Source organism: Rhodamnia argentea, chromosome 7, assembly GCF_020921035.1.
Source record: "Rhodamnia argentea isolate NSW1041297 chromosome 7, ASM2092103v1, whole genome shotgun sequence".
Classification (NCBI taxonomy): domain Eukaryota; kingdom Viridiplantae; phylum Streptophyta; class Magnoliopsida; order Myrtales; family Myrtaceae; genus Rhodamnia; species Rhodamnia argentea.
In genome coordinates, this window is record NC_063156.1 from 295722 (window position 1) to 316563 (window position 20842).

The window sequence follows — 20842 nt, forward strand, 5'->3', positions numbered from 1 at the left end:
GAAGTTCTTTTGTCTCCTCTTTTGTGAATCTGAAATTATATTAGACTTGTTACAAATCAAACATTCAGATTTTCTCTAAAGAGCATTATTATGGGGTCATCATAACATACCCAACTATTTAGTTTCCAAAACGATAGAACGAATAGCTAACTCATTCCGAAGAAACGGCCGGGTGAATCCTGAAAACTTCAATTCAAATACCATTCGGATAGAAGTACTTAAAGTACAAATGCTCAAAGAACCTAATCAGATTAGTAAAAGAGCACTGGCACTAGTCCTATACATAGTTTCTGTGGACCGAGAAGAAAGGGGGTTCAGGAGGAATATGATTGTATCATGAGAGCTCTGCCAATACACCTAATTGTTTAACACGCAGAAAAAAAGTCCACAGTAACATTTTCTCTGTACTGGCAAAATGACTGACGACAGCCCCATCCGCGCCTGAACGGTGTTTTTGCTTCCAAGGTAAATTCTCTGCTTGTCCTTTGTAATGAGAAAGTTTGCTCAGCGTGCCCCATCTTTGCCTCCTCTAAAGTTTGCTCAGCGTGCCCCGTCTTTGCCTCCTCTTAACCCCCTCGGAGCGTGAACACGCCTCTCCGACAAAACACTAACTACAACTGGGGACTTGAACTCTATCTCCCTTACAAGATCATCACCCCCTTTATGAATCCCAGCCCCTCCGCTATTTTCTCTAAGTCCAAACTTGTGCAGAAGAACAGGGTATCTCTGCTTGAAGATCTCGGGATCGGCCATGCGCGTGTTGGTCACATGGCACTGGACCCTACTGGTACCATCTCAAGTCGGACCAGCCCTGCTCCTGCCCCCAATTGCTTCATAATAACCAAACGTGTCATCTCCAAAGGTCAAGTTATTCATGCAACCCTTGCACATGCTTGAAAGGTGGTGAGTATAACATCAGCAACTCTCAGCGAATTCAGAATATTACCTCCTACAACAGCAGCTTTATCACTTGAAGAAAGGAAAGAACCCTTTGGAATGTGAATCTTGACTGGAGCCCAACATCCGTGATTAAGAGGTATATCAACGTCAACCAAACACCATATGCAGTACATGACTGCAGCAGGTGTCACGGCCTCGGGTGCATTCCAGTTCCCATAGACTTCTGGACTGGTCCCACTGAAGTCAAAAGCGGCTTCTCCTTTAACAGAATCAATAGTAACTTTAAGATGTATGCCGGAACCATCATCCATGTAATCCTCTTCTTCAATAATGACAGAATCCTTGTTCCTAGTATTGTTTAACTGAGAAGAAACTTTGGCAGCAACCGAGTTGTGCTTCTCTCACAGCTTCTTCTGCATTGTTTTGCACATACATCATGTAAGAATGAACAGTATCAAGACCATACTGGTCAATTAGCTCTTTTATCAGTAAAATTCCTCTCTGGTTTGCGGCTAATTGTGCATGAAGATCAGACAAATTGTCTTGAAGCCTGCAGGTGCCCGGAATGTTATGCTCCGATTCATCAGAACAGGGGAAACAAAGTAACTTCACAATTCCTATCTATTGAAATATCCCTTTCTCGACAAGCTTAAATGCTTTTATTGCAGCCCCCTCTTCACATATGGATTTAGAAAAGGGCGGCATGCTTCCTGGAGTGATGCCCGCGATCTCAGCATGATGTCCCCTGCTTGCAACGAAAAATACCAGCTTCCTTTATCAAAAATGGGTGTAATAACAGTAATATCAGGAAAGTGGCTTCCACCGGAGCAGGGATGGTTAGTGACCAGAACATCTCCCTCAATTAAATTGTCGCCCCAGTAATCTAACTGCCAGCAGACTGTACTTGACATTGCTCTAGATGGACAGGAACGTGAGGAGCATTAGCAAATAGTCCCCCATCAGGACTAAAAAGAGCACAAGAAAAGTGTAAAACTTCCTTGATATTCATTGTTATGGAAGTTCTCTGCAGCGTTCGTCCTATTTGCTTGGCTATTCCCATAAACCTGTGATTGAAAATTGACAGCTGCATGACATCTGCAAACTTTTCGGCTAATTTGATTGAATTAATAGCTGATTCAATGTCAATTTTGATGTTTCCATACTTGGTTATTGTTGCTTTACAGTTTGGTTCTACTATGACAGAGCTATTCCCATTCATGATTATAGCAGGACCATGCAAACTGTGCCCATAACCCAGATTCTCAAGCTTGAAAAGCGGCGGTGTATGCCAACCATTCCCAAAGTAGATCCTGTAATGGCCTTCAACTTCAGGAGAACCAGAAGCAGGTTCTGAGGACCTTGGCTTCAAAATATTCGCGACTCTATCCCCCGAATCCTCACATCACATATGAGGATGTTCCTATTCTGCAGCTTAAATCCATATTCTTGCTGAAAGAGGTTCACAAATTCTTCAGCATAGTCAAATCTGAAGTCATCTTCAGTAGTATGCCTCTTCACCATGATGGCAGTATCCGTACCTTCATACCTTAGATTTAGATATGTCTCGTTGCAATGTTGTCCTATTTGAAACCTTGCTCTTGTAGCTTTTCTTTTACTTGTCTTGATAGAGCAGCTTCTCCACATGAAGCCTCTACGACTCAGGACCATAAACAGCAGAATACGGCTCCTGTGCCTCTAAGCACTCAGAATGCCACAGAATCTGTGTATTATTACCTCGCTCATCCCCAAAGACCGAGCAATTGCACAGGCATGCTATGGGCCAGCTCCTCCAAAGCAAGCAAGAGCATGGTTCCTTGTTTCGTGGCCCTTCATCTAAGTCAGTTGACGTATTGGATGACACATTGCCTCATTAGCCACAATAACAAATACAAGTGCAATCTCTTCGACAGACATTTCCTTCACGAATGAATCCTGGCTCAATCTATAGGAATTAATTTCTTTAGCAAGCTTCTCAAATGCTTGCGTTGTTGCCGGGATATCTAGAGGCGGATCCTCATTTGGGTTGAAGATAGATGGAAAAAAGTCATGGATAACATAACCTAAAATCAGGTTTGCGTCTGTAACTGCAAGCTTCCCTCCTTTCCTATAACACACTGGACCAGGATGTGCACCCACTGATTCTGGGCCAACCCGGAAAGCTCCGAACTGAAACTTTAACTTTGACCCACTGCCCGCAGCAACAGTGTTTATGTCTAGCTGAGGCGCTTGGATTATGGCACCAGCAATTTGGGTCTCTAAAACTTGCTCATGGCTCCCTGCATATCGACTCACATTGGTGGATGTGCCTCCCATGTTGAACCCAATGAGGGGCTTGTCTGTCTCGAGCCCAAATAGAGTTTGTGAATAACCAATTACGCCACCAGCCAGATCTGATATAATTGCTTTGTGACCCGAAAACTTACTTTCGGGTGCTAGTCCACCATCGGATTGCATAAACAACACATTCACCTTGTCCAACCCTTCGTCGAACCAGGAGACGAACCCTGACAGATACTCTTTATTGACAGGTGTCAAATATGCATCCAGTGGCTGTTAGGCCTCGAGGAACTGCTCGAACCATCGGAGTCAAAGCTGAAGATAAAGAAACGTGTCTGAAGCCCATTTTACGGCTAAACTCTCACAGATATATCGTGACCTGGATAAGTATAAGAGTGCATCAAGACTACAGCAAAGCAGCTAATTCCTTTGTCCAACAATCCTTTTAGTAAAGGAGTCAAAGCCTCTTCATCAAGTGGATTCAATATCCTGATGAGCTCACCGGAGACTAATGTCACCAATCTCGCGGAGGAATGTTGAGCATCTTCCTCCTTACCGGAAACAAACTCAACTCTCTCATCAGCTTCTATTATTTCCCCGTAAAGGTTTGAGGGTTTCGACACAGTCAGGTCAAAGATTTTAGGCTGGGCCTGGTTACCTATCTGCAGCATACCTTGAAACCCCGTGTCACACATAAAGTAATCCTTTCCCCTTTTATTTCCAAGAGAGCATTTGTCGCCACCATCATGGCCATCCTTATCCATTTGATATTATCCGCCGGAATTTTTGACGAGGGGTTTTCTTCCCACTGTACTCCTCGAGAATCCTCCTAATCTCGTCCACCGGAGCGTCACCGTAATTCGCCGGGTCAACCAACAAGAGCTTCAGAACTCGGCCGTCCAGCTCACCCGTAATTTCCGCATAAACATCCGTGAAAGTCCCTCCTCTATCAATGCAAAATCGCAGTTTATCAACAGCCGCACTCCCCATATCAACGGTCAAATCTCAGAGATCAGACTAACAATAGAAAACAGTTCTGCGAGATTCCCATTTGGAAAAAGGAAGAAGATATCAATAAAGCCCCAGCATAAAAAACATGCCTTGATGAGCAAAATTAGAACTTGATTGCAGGGTATCGTCTTCATCCTTGAAATCCAAACGAGTCAAAAATTTCAAAAAACTAGATTGCGCGAAATCGCGGATTGAGAAATCACTAGACTGGTATTCTTCGACGCGATATCGATTGGTTTATTACGGAGCGATCTAGGCTTAAGTACACCCCAAGTGCCATAAGTTGTGTACGGCGCTCACTTTAGTGCCAAAACTTTCAAATCGATCACTTTAGTGCTAATTTTTTGTAACTTCGATCACTTCAGTACCAAAACTTTCAAAATGATCACTTAAGTGCCAACTTTTTTTAAAAACGATCATTTAAGTGCCAATATTTTTAAAAAACGATCGCTTTAGTGTCAAATTCACCGAGCCACGTCATCTCAAATATTAATAAAAAATACCACGTGTCGAATTTTCGGCAAGCCACGTTAGCTACGGCACTAAAGTGGTCGTTTTTAAAAGAAGTTAGCACTTAAGTGATCGAAGTTACAAAAACTTAGCACTAAAGTGATCGATTTGAATGTTTTGGCACTAAAGTGAACGCCGTACACAACTTATGGCACTTGGGGTGTACTTAAGCCGAGCGATCTACTACCGATCGACGACTGAAAACAAAGACATAATCAATGGAAAAGAACTCAAAAAATTAAAGCAGGGCATGAGGAGCCTTACCTTACAGAGGAGCAGGGAAGAGGAGGAGAGAAGCGTTGTGGAGAGGTTGTCAACAAGACTGACACGATTCCCTGCTATCCTCTGTCTGATTTGATGGTCGAATGAAAATAATAAGCGGAACTGGTAGAAGTGGGCGCTTTTTTTCATAATATGATAAAAAAGAAAAAGCAAATTACCAATTTACGTCTATTTTTAAAAAAGAAAATTACCAATATAGGGTGCGCTGGAGCCAAGACAAAGAAGCAAGATACTTGGGTAAATTTGTCTTTACCCAAGATTTACCGTCAACATCGACCTTTTCCCGTGAAGAGCCTTTCGCTCAACCTACAGCATGCAACTTCCATATATTTTCTGTGTGACTTCTCTCACTGTAATGCATAATTATTCACTTTTCATTTGTTTTTACCAGGGCGATGCCATTCCTGTTGCCTTGGTTGAGAACAGTGGGAGATGTAATAAGAATGAAAACATTGAAAAGGTCAGACACTGTTCACTATGAGTTATCACCTTTTTATTTTTTATGATTTGTTTGTTTGAGCAGCCATTGACAAAAATTATTGTGTGCCTTCTGTGCACAGGTTCTTCCTTGTGGAACAGCTTGGATTCCCAATTTAGTTAAAACAATCACAGAGGTCGCGTTAAATGGAAGCAAACCTATATTGGTAAACAAGAAGCTGATTGAAGGGCCAAATCCTGATAGGAGATGGAAAGAATTTATACCATTAGTTTTTGCATTCCAAGTAAGTTGCCATGGAACTGTCATATTGCTCTTTCCACATCATCCGCCAGACAGTTGTTGATGCAAGCTCTTTTTTGTTGTATTTGGTTGTTAACAGTACTTCTTCATCATTAAACCTCTACAACGGGCAATCAAGAATGATATGGCAAGGGAGACAAGACCAGCATGGGAGCTAAGGGACACTGGGTTGTCTAGTCGAAAGTTTTAATCAACTATAACGTACGTAAATTCTGTTGCTGTCAATGTTTGTGTTGAGTGTGTATGCCCTGCGGATGGAACTTTCTGGCGGTTTGTTATTCGAGATTCTTTTTCTACATGATAGAACAGTGAAAATCTTGATGAAGGAATTCAGTATGCAAATCTCCTCTTTTGACTCCATCCACTTGTATATAGGATCAATGTGCAGACCGGAATGCAGTAGAATGATGGTAAAGCTCAATAGAAGATGGAACTCGATCAAGCAAAATATGTCGCTATCTTACATGACTGGCTCGACATGTATGCTCGTGCATGAGTCCTGCCAGTATTCACAATGAGGCTGTCAGTGGGTTTTCAACAGATGGGCTAGTTCTATGATGTTTGTCTGAATTGTGGGACAAAAGCAAAAAATATCAGATACCCCTGGTTTTGTAGCTATAACGTGCTCCATGAAATGTTCATTCATTAAGAAGACCGGTTAAGTTGGAACAGAGCTGCCAGAGCATCAGCTTTTTTACAGGCTTTCCACTTTATGAATCGATGGAAGAGGCTCTTGAGAGATTGAATTTTTCGGGAGAGTGCTCTACCATGTATTCTTGTATACTCAGATAAACATTGCAATTCATTCACCTTTATCTGTAAGTTACATTTTTTCGCCTCAGGGTTCTTGACTATAGGAGATCTGTGTGTTTCGCCCATTTTCTTTTGGACGGCCGACATTCACCTCAACGATTCCCGGCCAATAGGAATGAATTGACAAAAGGTGAAAACATTTAGGACTGAATTGGCAAAAGTATAAGAGATTTAGGATTTTTTTTTACAATTTCCTCCTAAAGCGCAATTACTATGTTAACCTGCACGGAATCAATGTGGACATATACAAGAAAGAAAACCCAAGCATCCTCGTTGCAATAGATAAATAGGGATGCATTACATTTTGATTGAATAAACCCAAGATCTACGAGAAAATAACTAAGCTCTGTATACCATGGCCGGATGCTCGTTTAAGAGCATAAATAGACTTTTAAGATCGGAAGTAGACTTTCACCAATTCATTCTCTCCCAGATCCTCACGTGCTTTGAGTTCAAAATTTGGCAATTCGATTAGCCAAATCAGGTAACAAAATACTCATCCTCAGAATATTTTATGCTTTGTTATTTGATTTGGTTGATTGCATATGCTAATTGAATATCCTGCACATCTTTTGATATTGTGGATTGATCTTGCTTAAACTGAAAATACCTTTTAATTTGGAGATCATCTGAGAATATTTTCAAAATATCATAAGATAACTTCCTCATTCGAAAGATGTGAATCCAGATGTATAGGGCAATTTTCGGCAACCCCCTATGATTTTCGAAATTAATGTGGTCTGATGGTTGATTTGTTTAGTCTGTTTATCTTTGCATCTTGTTTGCTATTGTGTGTTCTGTTTATTTTTATAAAGTTTGAACATTAGTCAACAATATTGCCCGTAGCACATATTGTACCTTGTGTCCGCACATGTGAATTTTATATCAAATCCTAGATCTTGAGAAGCAAATTGATAATTCCTAAATAGAATTTCAAAGTTTCCTTATGTATATGGGGATGACGGTAATTCTATAATATATTCACTTGATAGCCCCAATCTCGGGGAATGTTGTGAATAAAAATCAGAATTTCATATTTAAAGGTATTTTATGGGCAATATTGTTTACTTTTGTTCAAATTTCATCCTTTTCATGGTTTAAATAAATTCCCGAAAAATCTAAAAAAATATGCTATGTTTTCTTAAGTTAAACCATGTTTTCTCATACCTTTTGCATGGAAAATGACCCATAGTAAAGTTTAGGACATTGAGAAATCAATTTCTTGAATTAAATTTGGTGTTATTTCACTTTAGGATAGCTTTTTATCTCAATTTTTCATAAATCCGAAAATACACAATAAAACCCAAAAATGCGATGTCATGCATATTTTGCCACATCATATTATGCCATGTCGTGCATATTTTGCCACGTCATAATTGCCATGTCATTGCATATTTTGTGAGGTCAACATACATGTCATTCATGCATTTTTCATATCATAATGGCACGTTATTTTGCATATTAATTTTCGCATGTAGCATAGTTTTCTCCATGTCATCACATTTTATACGTCATATAGTTAGATTACATTTGCATTACATTTAACAAGAGAAAATCCCAAAAAAATAATTAATTCAAATCACCAAACCAAGGATTTGTCATGAAAATTTGTTATTAAAAGGGCATTAATTGAATAATCAATGTAATCAAGTTCCCGAATTCTTTTAATCTCTGGTTCGCATGAAACAAAGTATTTTCTCCCGAATAATTTATTTAGGTTTCTAATCTCCTACCACAAAAGATTAATGGCGGCTCCGAAATTGAAAATATTTTTTTGCATTATTAATCATGAACCTTAAATTGCGAGTTGATAGAGCTTGGGAGAACTCGAACTAGATTAGTAAATTCAATTTAATTAATTTGATAATCTATTAACATGAGAATCCCGATTTTTAGGTCGATTTTAGGTTTAGCGTAAACCTAATTCCTTCATAAATCCATAGTTCAAATCGCGAATTGTCGGGACCTGGGCCCCGCCACCGCTTGCGTGTTCTCGCTTTAATTTATTATTAATTGTCTATAATAGAGGGCACATGCGGAAGACGCTACAGGATACAAGTGCATGTATAAACGAATAAAAAGATAAGCACGACGCTCTAAGAGTAAAGCTTTTCATAATGTTCATAAACCTAATAAAACACACGATCAATAATAATTAGACTCGAGAAATGAAATCAAGTTTATTTAATATTATATATATCTTTTGGAAGATTCTTTACAAATGTTCAAATATTACAAACTACGATGACTACTTTCATCCTATCGATACCATCAACTAGCTTCGTCTTCACCACCATCTTTAGGGCACGATCCTATTCCTCATCCCTCATCCGAGTATCCGAAAAGATAGCCCCCAAATAGGAGTGAGCTAACCACAGCTCAACAAGTAAGAGCATCTAGCCGAACAACTAAACCGTCCATTCATTCATATATTTAGGTAAAATCCTACAAACAACGAGTCAAGGCACACAACGAATACCACCAGGAGAGGCACACCAGAAAAGTTACGGCTAAGGAGTTACCAACCATCTTAGCAGTCATTGATACTAATTCACTCCTCCTTGTCAGTATTTCCCATATAACCCCAATATCGACCTCGGTTAGATAAAGTATGCCATACATTGGCCATCGATTCCACTAGATTTGAGACTCACATCTAGCTAAACCCCAACCTAATAGACGTTCTATCACATCTAGTCGCATACTTGATCTAACCAGAGGCAAGTTTTTATTTTAGAATCGGTTTAGTGGATTGAAATAGGGACATGGGTGTCTTGAACATGGGACGTTTTCTTTGGCATTCCTCGGTGGTGTATCAAGAAGTCTAATTCTCATGGCATCAAGTTGAGGCTTCTAAGTTTTTATGTCAGTATCATGTTGTCTAGAACCGAAATCATATAAGAAGCAAAGTATTAAGGTACATGGGCATCCTAAGAGTGCTGATGTTTGAGGTGCATGATATTATGTGTGATAAATGGTAAAGCAAGAGAGTTTATCGCCTTGAAGTCGACAGTACCCCAAAGGAAACAGGAAATGTAAAACTAAAGAACACATTAAACATACATGGGCTTGTAGTGCATTTATCATGGCACGGTAACATGAATACCCTAAACCATTGTTCATATGAGTTCGTTGATGCCTTGGGAGGAATCGAGATGTCCCTGAGCTGTGTGCGGGGAAATTCCGTGGTTAGATGCCCTGAGCTGTGTGCGGGAAATGCCATGGTCTAGGACCATGAGGCTTTGGAATTGAAACGTCATATGCCTGATCTCGTTTGCATCCAATGAGAAACTACAAATGTTCACTCAGAGAAAGCATGAACCATGTATAGATCCATTCTGCATTGCCATGATATGCTAGCATGCATTGTCCATGTGAATTTACGTTTCATCCATTTCGTAAAGTATGAGTCATGCTGGCTGATTTAACCAACTATGTGGTGTTGCTTGTCATATTGTGTGTTTAATGTGATCTCCTAACAATAAATTGTATCGGAGGTTCATAGATACCACTAAATTAGCCTGACCTTAACCTTGGTTCCGATATCTTAACGTATGCATTGCCCTTATCCACCACATTCATTTGCTAGCTAACTCACTTTCGTTCACCTGAAAATAGTTAGACCCACATGGGTGAGCTCACTAGCCCAGCAAGAAAAACATCCAAACCTCGCCGCAAGTCGTTTCCCCTTAGGCTCTCCTCCCTTCGTAATATTAAGCTTGCATAGGCGGATTTCGGCTCAATAGATAATCATCCCTCGAGGTCCCTTTTTCCAAAAGTTATGCTCAACTTCCTTCTTGAGTTTGCATTGTCACTGCGACTCCTTTTTGCGACGAGTCAGCTTTCCAATCCATTTTTTTTTTTAATGCCTAGTTAGGAACCAACAGAAATGGGGTGTGACAGTTTCTCCCTACCTCATAAAATTTTTGTCCCTGAAATTTAGAGCTTAGTATATCATTTAAATAGATGAGGGTTATATGACATCCTTATCCCACATGGCTTAGGAGTGGACCTTGGGATGGTTTATATGGCCTTGGACCTTCTAAACTTGCAAGACGCTTTTTTCGAGAGTTGTATGGGCAGCCTTCGGAGAAACAAAACCGTGAGGAGTTGGCGAGTCTTGTGCTACAAGGAGTTGGCGAGCTGTTGCACTCCAAAGCGGACAATATCTTGCAAGTGTTGAATCCAGGCCATTACAAATGAATGCATTTCGATTAGGGACGATGGAATATGAAATGTGCATGAGAGAATGTCATCATTAATGTGGCTCTAGTGATGCCTTTAACTACGTAGGTGATATACCTTGCTATGGGTGCATGCGTATTCATGACAATTGGAATTTTGTAATCTTTGACTCGACTCATGATTAAAAAAAAAAACAAAAAAAGAACTGATATCATTAACATTGCCCTTAAATCGGGAATGTTATCATAACAACAATTATATTAAACTAAATTAATTTTTTCATAAATTCTAACACCTTCATCAATCTCTTTTAAATGTACAACATTCCTCAATAAAAATGGTTTTCAAACAATTAATGTTAGACGAATGCCCAATGAAGATGACAAGCTAATTCAACTTCCACCAGAGGCCAAGACTGGGAACTAGCTGGCTACCATGACACAAGGAGCAAAAGATGTGAACTTTTACAATGTTCTTGCTCAGGAAATTCGTGCCTTTACTTTGACATCAGGAAGCTAAAGCCACACATTTTACGACTCAAATTAAAAGGTTCTAAGAAGAGATGAACGTCAAAGGCTGGTCTTGGTTTCTCCATTGCACTTTGAACATCTTACTAAAAAGTGAAACAAACAGGAAGTATAAAATCACATTTTAGGCTTTTGCGTAAAGCCAAGCCCGTGAAAAGCCTTCATATCTTCTTCCAGATTTGTAAACTTCTGACCAAAATAAAGAAAACTTCCGACCTCCACAAAAAAATAAAAAAAAGTATAGGAGGCGAAACACACAACATAATAGGTGCTTATTGACCATTGACCATCATCCTTCTGGCCATGGACAGCTGCCCGTGCTGTCCTGTCAAGTGTTTTCCTGTCAATCCCCTCGCACAAACAAATCCTGCAAAACAGCACAGTCCGTAATTGTAAAACCTCACGGAAATTTACTAGTTGCATAAAGCCTGAAAGAAACCTCCATAGTTCAAAGCTTACTGATTTGTAAAACTTTCAACCCAAAAAAAGAAAATTTGTATTCTCACATGAAAGAATGGCTTGAACCTGAGCAAGAGTTGAGTAGCTGCAACAGTAAATCTCTGCTTCGTGGAACTTTTGACCATGGTTCATGCCTGGAATTTGCTATCCAACGCATGGTTCCTTGCTTGACATGGTTATTGATCTAGTCTTGTGGCACCCCAACATAGTGCGAATTATCAAACATCATCCTTCTTACCTTTTGTCTTAGGTAACTTACTAGCCGGAAAGTGCAGTCTAGCCACCAATGGACGGGGTGACCTTGTTTTCCTGTCAAATCCCTCACACAAACATATCCTGCAGCACATGATTGCATGGAAGATGCTAATTTAGCAAGAAGTCTAAATGTTGACTTTTCTTCTTGTATGTACTAAACCTATGTAGACCTATATTATCTGGAGGAGAGACTTTTGGAAACAAAGAAGTTGGAAAGATTTTGACAGGCCGAATGCTTCATGAATCCTTCACAAGGCTTCAGGAAGCCCTTGGTGAAGATTCTGCTAATCTGAAATAGGCCAGTTGATTGGGTGACTCCATATCATAGGCAATACATGAGCAATGCATGAGTTAAAAGGACGAGAACTCAAATTGTTACATGTACTAACTGTAATATAGACAATGATGACAATTTTTTCTTAAGAGTTGCCATGAGTTGTTTATTGGATGTCTTAAGCATCTAAACTATTGAAGCTGGAAAAAGTTCCAAAGAAGTTACTAAGTGAAGGCATCCTAAAATGGAGGCGCAAGTAGATATGACTGCAAAAATGGAGATGTAGGGTGAGTGGGTAATTGGAGGTTTAGTGGATGGCATTCCTAACTCTAATCAGGATCAGGTGTTCCAAGTTGATTGAAGTGAAAATTTACAGTGTGGATGTTGACTCATCTATTATAATGATCGAATAATTCTTTTAATCAGAGACTATAGAGATGATGCAGCATATTGTCACCTTTCACCAATTATAATAAAAATAGAAAATATCGTGGGCTAGCCGTTGGAAACTATAGCTAGTTATGCTTTGACTTCTTTTGTCTGCCGATTTCAGATGCCTTTAAGATTGAAGCAAAAATAGGCATATGTTTTTCTTGCTAGTTTGGGAGTTCTGCATATTCATTAAACATCTGAAAAAGCAGTTAATCGTGGAGAAAAAGAAAAATGCTTCAATATAAAAAGGAGAAGTGGTCATTCACATACCTCTCCAGAAGCAGCAGAATGTCTACTGTTGACCAACCTATAACGCAAAGATTAGCTTTTAGGAGCCATAAGACACCATGGTACTTAGCAATTGTTTTTCATTTTTTACCCTTCAATATTGATGATACAGAGGTTGCAAAGAACAGAGTCCTCCTTTCAAGTTTCCACAACAAACTCCTAGGAACATTTATAGGATTCATACTCGTCTCATGATCAGCAAATAGCTGCATTATAGCAGTCACTGTTAGCATGATCTTAAGGGAGGGTGTTCAAACGATGTAGACAGTCAGAGCATATCAACCTCGTTAACTTGAAAGTATGTGCCATTTAGCAGAAATCTCCCCCTCATTGCTGTATGGCATGGAATCTGCTCAATCATGTGTACTCCAATCAGATGGATTTTATTGTATTGCTGCTATGTACAGGATAAATGCAGAGATTATGGATATCCTAACCAGAATTGTCCCACGAACAGTCTGCGAATTTCCTTCTCTTAAACTGTTACACGAGACAGCTTATTTTGTTGCAGAGTGTGCCAGATTCTGGGGAATTGCATCTATGTTCAGGTGGCTGAACAGAAGAAGCTGTTTCGCCGGATTATCAAAACATTAAACACCCAAAAAAATACACTGAAGTCAACTTGGCCAAAAATTTTCAGTTTATATTGTTGATATCACTGCAAACAGCCATCAACGTCATGAGCTTGGACTCTTTAAGCTTGTTTATGTTCTTTACTCACCTGGTGTCCATATTGCCAGGAGGTATTTGGATGGATCATCTGCTTCTAGCTTGTCCAGCTGCATATGGAAAAATGGCATTAACACAAAGTGAATGTACATAATCACAGTTCCAAGAAGATGCGGTGTTAACTGAACCCATGCATAAGAGCCAGAGGATGATCCTTTGGTATTTCATACCTGCAAGATAATAAACAATAAGATTGCAAAGAACCATTTAACTTCTATGTGCACTTTACTAGATATCATGATAAATTGAGCCATTTCTTTCATTTAGATCTAAGGCTATCCTCATCAAACTCTTCTCTTATTGTTTGGTGTCCTTGGCTGTTCTAGGTCTCATGGAATAGTAAATCTGATAAATATTTTTAGATAAATTGAATATAGGAACTCTCGAATCAGACCATTTGTATGCAAATATCATAGGGCAGAAAAAGAAAATGCAAGTGTCATTGTCTGCTAAAATGTCTCGCCACCACGAAAAGCATTATTGAATCAAAGAATGAGAATCATATGTGAGTAACTTGAGTGGTCAAGAAGGTAAGACTTACACTAGGTGCTCAGTCCGTAACCCGCTCACGTTTTTAAGCTTAGGCACAGTAATGGAGGCAGCTTCTGGAGTTAAAGCAATTAAAGCTTTTGATATGTCATCTTTTTGAAGGTCCATGTTGTGCTGCATGTACTTCTGTAAATTCTGAGTGAACTCTTCCTTGTTGAGTTTGATTGTAGGAATTTCGTTCAAACCATCTGAAAACATATCCTCCATGTCAATTTCTGGTATCTGAGTGTAGTCTGGTTCTGGGGTCGCAGGTTCCTCAATGATAGGTTGACATTCTTGTTGCTGTTCTTCTACATTCTTGTTGCTGTTCTTCTAAGTTCTTGCCAATGTTTTGGCTGGCAATGTTTCTTCCTGTTCCATGCAACACTATGCTCTTCTCCTCTGGCCCAGGTAGAGCAAGCCTTGCACTGCACAAAATATGAGTACTGAATATGTGGAAACACGTGTTCTGGTCTGATGATTTTTGCAGTACTCCGATAATGAAAATCACGCTACCAATTGCTATTGAAGTATCACTATCACAATGAAAAGGTAACAATAATTGGTCATCAACTAATTAGAATTGGATGTAGAAAGTCAAGTGCCATTTTCTAGATTTAATATCTTCGTTACAGACGATCTAAGCAGGTGCATCTCTTACTTGTACTGTTTGCCTAGGCCATACTTTTCAGCTTTAATTTTTATGCTTCTAAAACTCAGTTGTTTTGGAAGTATTGGTCCGGCTTGTGTGGAACTTCAATGCGGTTTTGTTCCCACAGGACAGGAACATAATTGCTGCAGACAAGAATACCTTGCGAAAGCACTTGCAAAGTGTCTGCATTCTCCTCTCAAAGGACAGGCATTGCAATTTGGTTTGGTTTTTGTACAGAAGAGCTGCATTAGTTTCACACTGTCGATCACTCTCAACTGCCATGAGTACTGTAAGTGAAAGTGAATGCTTCATCTGTAGTGGCCAAAAAGGGGGGAAAAAGAACGTCTAGAACAGAATAACATCAAACCTTTCCGAATGTTATCATCTGGTAATGCAGCTCATACCTGCATGCAAAAATTTTGTTACTCAACTGATTGTCATAAATTCAATCTAGAGTAGTTATCGTGCAACAAATTAGAAAATAGCATCCTTACAATGTTCTCTGATCGAGCTTGCACAATCTTGGCCAAAGATACTGTTGAAGAGATACTAAGACAGGACAGCTGTACAAACCCAAAGATTAGTTTGTGGCTGGATGATACTTAACAGTTCCAAAAGATCGAGGTTGCACAATCTTGGCCGAAGATATTGTTGAATACATTCTAAGACAGGATACCTGTGCAAACCATCGAATCAGTTATTAAGCGGCTCAATGATACTTACAGTTCCAAAAGATGCAATTGAAGTGACTCAGGCAATGGTTGTAGTGGTACCATCCAAGCCTTACAGCTATACTCCCAACATTTGCGTCTACCGGTTCACAATGGCAGCTAGCTGACATTATCTGTCGAAACAATGACACCATGTATCTGGTTATGCCTTCAACTTACTGGAAAAGCAAGCTGGTGGAGTGTTAAAAGCCGCACACACTCTACGCTCTTCAACCCCAAGCCTCTTATGCTTAGCAGATATTCTCTACAAAACCAGAGCCAGATGCGAGGATTGAGGACAGTTCCATCTATATACTAACTGACATTGCCTTACCTCAGAATAATCTATAATAGCAATTACAGGGCACAATGCATGAAATTTACTTTTGACAGAAAAAAATATAAGCATTTTACTCGTCAAAAAATGAATTTTGCCATAATGTGCAAATGAATTCAAAAGCATTTTTAGACCATACTTTGCTTTCTCAGGTGGAACATCCCTGAGCCATTCTAGATCAATGCTTCCATGTTCTATTGCAAGCCGATTGAGGAAATCCTGCACATTGCCAGGCCGTGAAATTATTATGAATCCTCCTTCATGTAACTAATTGTAATTTCGTTAATGGGTTGTGTATTACCTTGATTCTTTTTGCAAGTATGTTTTTCATTCCTCGTTCCTTGATGGCATCAGCAATTTCATTGACATCTGTACATCGTACAGCTTCCCAGTCTGCAGAGTCCAGCGTGTTTGGCGTTCTAACTCTCTTCCTTCCATTGGATTCTGCCTGTCTTCTTAAGCTGTCCCAGTCAAAATCTTCATTTTTCTCCTTACCAGCACCTCTACTCTTTCCTTTCGAATTTGTTTTTTTCATCTTGTTTGAGTCATCTCCATGCTTAGAAGGGTGTGTATATGCAAATTCTTGATCAGCGCCTTTTGAAATGTCCCTTGTACCTGTGATTCCTTTTTCCCCTGAAAGTTTTGAGAAATACACATCTGTCGGTATTTTACTGGTTTCCCCTTGACATGCTGTCTCATGGTCCGCAGAAGGCCTGTCTTCAGAATTTTCACCTCCTACAAAGCTGTTGCATGGTTGATTATCCTTGATTGAATGCTCACGCGATTCTTCACAAATCTCTGTCATCTTACTGTATGTTATAGAGAAACTTATTGCTGCTTCATCCTTGATAACTTGGTCGTTCTCATTCTTGGAGCTCTCAGAAAAGTTGGTTTCTCTTAAGAGCTTTTTTGGGCATTCAACTTCTGGAAGTCCCAGACAGCAGGTGAAAGGTAGATCTTGTACATGAAGTGTCCATTTGCAGCGTTTCCTCACCATCTTCAATTCCACCAAAAGAAACCTCTGGCGGAACATTTGAGCCAGCCATATCAAATAGCTGCATAAATAACTGAAAACCACCCAAGCTGTCAGTTTGGGAAAAAAGTATTCATCAAACATCTGAACTTGATCCTGTCCTTTTGGCATCCTGAGCTAGTGGCAAGTCCACAGAACTTTGAGATAGTGTCACCAAATTTCGAAATGAACTTTCTGCTTCCCCATCTCCTTTGACATGACCCTCATCTATTTGGGTTATTGCAGCAGCTGAAATATCTTCAATGAAAGGAGATATCTTCTCTGAAACACTTGCACCTAAAATTGGTGTCTGGCATTTTGGGTCATCTGCTAAGATGCAACAGCTTTACTTACGATAGAATTATTGTTGTTGACAACCTCTTTTGTTTCAATCTTCTCATATTCATTGTTCACTGAGCTCTCTTCACACACTTGTTTCATTTGGACTTTTTTCACTCCAGCAGTACTCCATCTCCAAGATACACGTGTCAGGTTCATGGATAATTATTGCAGTTCCTTTGTCAGAGCACATTTCAGGAATCGCTTTTAGGGGAAAACGTGCTGCCAGTGACATGAATGCCGAACTGCAAAAGCGAGAAAATGGTAAGAGAGAATCCTTTCAGTGAAAGATTGGAAGATCTCTAGAATATTGTATTAGAAAGGCCTATCTACCTGGATCGATGGTCAGATGCATTTTGAGTTAGATAAACTCCTACAACTGAATCAACCACTGATCCTTTCCATGGAGAAAACCCTCTGTCACCTGCAGAAATACATAGTGTTTATCTTCTTTAAGCAGTTAGTGAAGTTGGTAAGTGACGGCTGAGACCTGTCACATAAGTGCAATGAAGTTCTTCAATGACATGTTGTATAGTATCAGCACTCTGAATTTCGTCTGGATTTTGGTTAATAATTTTTACAATTGCTTTTAAGGAAACCTTATAACCATGGGTATGGTCTGTTTGTATTTCTCATTCACCGCCCTGCTTCTATTTCTACAGTCAGCACTCGTGCTTCAACAGCTTTATAAAAGGTTTTACAATTTATATGAGATCCTCTCGAATTCTCCCACTTACTGTCATTTAGCAAAGGGTAGGTGGGGTATTGTCATTAGTTAATCTCAAAGGTCATTAAAGATATCTATTGAAACTTTCCAAGTTTAGCAAGTCATAGTCTTTGTCCACCTTAATGGCATGACTTAGGTCAGCATGCAATGAGCGGATCCAGTAGGAGTTATAAGTTCCATTTGTGCTCTAAACAGATTAGACGGGACGTGATGAGAGAAACTTAATCAGCTTCTCTTAATTTGGTATTTAGGTGGACTAGATCATTATCCACCCATCCGGCAGATTGATTTTGGGAGTCGCATGGAGCCTTTGAATAAAATACCTTGTACAAGATGCATTTGTTCGATAAATGAGTATGCATGCCCCGTGAAGACTCTCCGTTCTTCCACCACCTTGCCTTCTCTTCATCTATTTCATCAATACCTTCGCTATTTATATTTCCCAAAAGAAGCTTCCACACTCGGCTGGTTTCTTTATCAAGGTTAACTTTTGGTCGTCATTTCTTCATCAGATCAGAACCAAAGAGAACAAGTGCATTGTGCTCATGATTCATCATTTCATAAGTCTCTCTGTTGATATCTAGGTGCTCCGCTTGGATGGTTCCGTCCTTCTCATAGAGAACAAGTGCACTGTGCTCATGATTTGTCATTTCATAAGATGCTAATGCATTTTGACTAACATCAGTCTCTCTGTTTATATCTAGGTGCTCCGCTTGTTTGACAGTCGCATCTACAAAGGTCATCTGTCTCCTCACTAACTCTGTTTGAGCTGCGAGGAAAGAAGAATTCAATTAGTTTATAGATTTTCTTAGGTCAATTTTTGCTTTTGCTTAGGTACCTGATAAACTGTTGAAAGTGCTTTGGTTACTGGGCACGATAAGTGGTCCATGCAACTGCAATGCACCTCCATAGGCCGAAGTAACAATAGACTCAGTCTGTGTCTTTCTCGGCTGTTCTTCAGTGTCAAAGTTCAAGGCCTTCCTGCAGGACTTTATAGGCAGTTGGCGTACTTCAGGATCAATGGAGGAGTCCTCAGCCTCGACTCCTTTTCTCCGCACATATTTTCTCTTAACCATGGTCTTCCCCCCATCGGCAGACTTTGAAGCTGTAGATCCCGGACCCTCCCCATCAGCAGGCTTTGAAGCTGTAGTTTGAAGCCGTAGGCCCCGGAGTCCTTTTCCTTTCCGGCTTTCCCTCTTTCACCACCTTCGGCCTGTGCTTTCTCCTTCTCATCATCTTCTTCTGTTGCGGAGTTCTGTTCAAGCTCATGATCTGGGGGTCTCCCTTCTAAGGGTCCATCAAAGGGGAAACTGAAGTTGACGACCTCATCACAGGCTCTTGGAGCTCTTTTTCTTGTCGACCTATATCAGGTCCGACCCTCTTGGTGGCATCTCTGACCACCTTCTCCATTTTACACTCATATGTGCAATACTCCATGTTATGCTCATATGTGCGTATGTTGCGCATTTGAGAGGCAGTTTTCTTTTCAGCTCCGAGAGCCTTTCCAGGGGTAATTGGAGCGAAATGAAGAGAGCCTTTTGACATTACATCTTCAGCCATTTTGGGGTTTGGGGGGAGGGGGGGGAGGAAGTTCAGGTCATTTGCATGTATTTGAGCCCATGCAGATGATGCATTCTTACTTGTATTCAAGAGTGGTTTAGGTTCTGAAAATACAAGCACTAAAGAGTCATATTGCAGCTGTGAAAACTGACTTATTGAAGTCATATTTCAAGAGGAAAAGTGATAATTAAACACTCATTAGATGTACGTGCACTTGTAAAAATCCACTGAGTGCTCAAAATACATTCTTCTCAATGTCACTTTGCTTACCTGAGGTTGAGGAAAGTTCCTTCACAGCAGAGACATCCTTCTCCGCCACAGCCTCGTTAGTCTTCCTCTTCTTCCTCAACTTTCCCTCCCCATCAGCAGGCTTTGAAGCTGTAGGTCCCGGAGTCCTTGTCGGCTTTCCCTCCCCATCAGTCAGCTTTGAAGTTGTAGGCCCCCGAGTCCTTTTCCTTTTCGGCTTTCCCTCCCCACCAGCAAACTTTGAAGCTGTAGGAGTCCTTTTCAGAGTTTTGTTCAAGCTCATGATCTGGGGGTCTCCCTTATGAGGGTCCATGAACGTGGAAACTGAAGATGGCGACCCCATCACAGGCTCTTGGAGCTCTTTATCTTGTTGACCTATATTAGGTCTGACCCTCTTGGTGGCATCCCTGACCACCTCCTCCATGCTATGCTCATACGTGCATATGTTGCGCATTTGAGAAGCAGTTTTCTTTTCAGCTTTGAGAGCCTTTCCAGGGGTAATTGGAGTGAAATGAAGAGAGCCTTTTGACATTACATCTTTAGATATTGAGGGTGGCAAGTTCAGGTCATCTTCAAACAAGGAATAAGAAATGAATTTTCTCTTGCATCAATGACCCTTATAATAGCCATAACTAAGCTAATTGATAACAAGCGGCTATTAGGCGAAGTTTCATGTTGGATAAGGTCAGTTAATGACCCTACAATCCGTAATTAGCACTTAGTGATTGTACTTAAGGGCTTGAGAACAAAGGTCCTACTCATGTTATCAATTTGCTTGTTATCAATTAGCTTAGTTATCAATCAATAATCTGTTATATTCGAATATTGATTAAATTAAGTTTCAATGGTCAATGACCTCTTCTAACAAAGCTAATATTTATTTCGTAAGTTTCAATTCTTAGTTATGTATAATCGGAGATCATTGACTTCTTTCCCTTTACTTAGTGATTTAGCAATAAACTATGACTTAGAAAAGATCATTTTTCAATAAGACTTAGAATGAAGACAATGCTTGATCTTTTCTCTCTTGCTTAGCGAAACATGGCAATG

The 20842-nt window shown here is 40.0% G+C and overlaps 1 protein-coding gene and 3 pseudogenes across 3 annotated transcripts; 2 read left to right on the forward strand and 2 right to left on the reverse strand.

Annotated features, from left to right (window-relative positions):
• Window positions 1-20842, forward strand: part of LOC115740676 — a 76062-nt pseudogene that overhangs the window by 13968 nt on the left and 41252 nt on the right.
• On the reverse strand, window positions 69-5093 carry LOC115740733 (annotated as a pseudogene).
• Window positions 5185-6223, forward strand: LOC125316013 (translocase of chloroplast 34, chloroplastic-like). Of its 3 annotated transcripts, none has more exons than XR_007199304.1 (4): window positions 5185-5217; window positions 5372-5440; window positions 5541-5702; window positions 5799-6065. XR_007199304.1 is itself a non-coding variant. In XM_048282682.1 (4 exons), exons 1-3 carry the CDS (start codon window positions 5294-5296, stop codon window positions 5907-5909), a joined length of 420 nt encoding a protein of 139 aa, XP_048138639.1. In that variant the 5' UTR covers window positions 5243-5293; the 3' UTR covers window positions 5910-5920; window positions 6095-6223. The 3 variants fall into 3 exon arrangements, 2 of the variants coding, with proteins under 2 accessions (XP_048138639.1, XP_048138638.1); XM_048282682.1 differs by lacking the exon at window positions 5185-5217 and adding an exon at window positions 6095-6223 and having other exon boundaries at window positions 5243-5440; window positions 5799-5920; XM_048282681.1 differs by lacking the exon at window positions 5185-5217 and having other exon boundaries at window positions 5244-5440.
• Window positions 11922-19062, reverse strand: LOC115740642 (annotated as a pseudogene).

Bases quoted from the DNA above. Each gene is read 5' to 3' on its own strand.
- LOC125316013 (XM_048282682.1), top strand. From the start codon at position 5,294: ATGCAACTTCCATATATTTTCTGTGTGACTTCTCTCACTGTAATGCAT. The intron at 5,441-5,540 runs GTCAGACACTGT...TTCTGTGCACAG, and splicing joins AGAATGAAAACATTGAAAAG to GTTCTTCCTTGTGGAACAGC. The intron at 5,703-5,798 runs GTAAGTTGCCAT...GGTTGTTAACAG, and splicing joins CATTAGTTTTTGCATTCCAA to TACTTCTTCATCATTAAACC.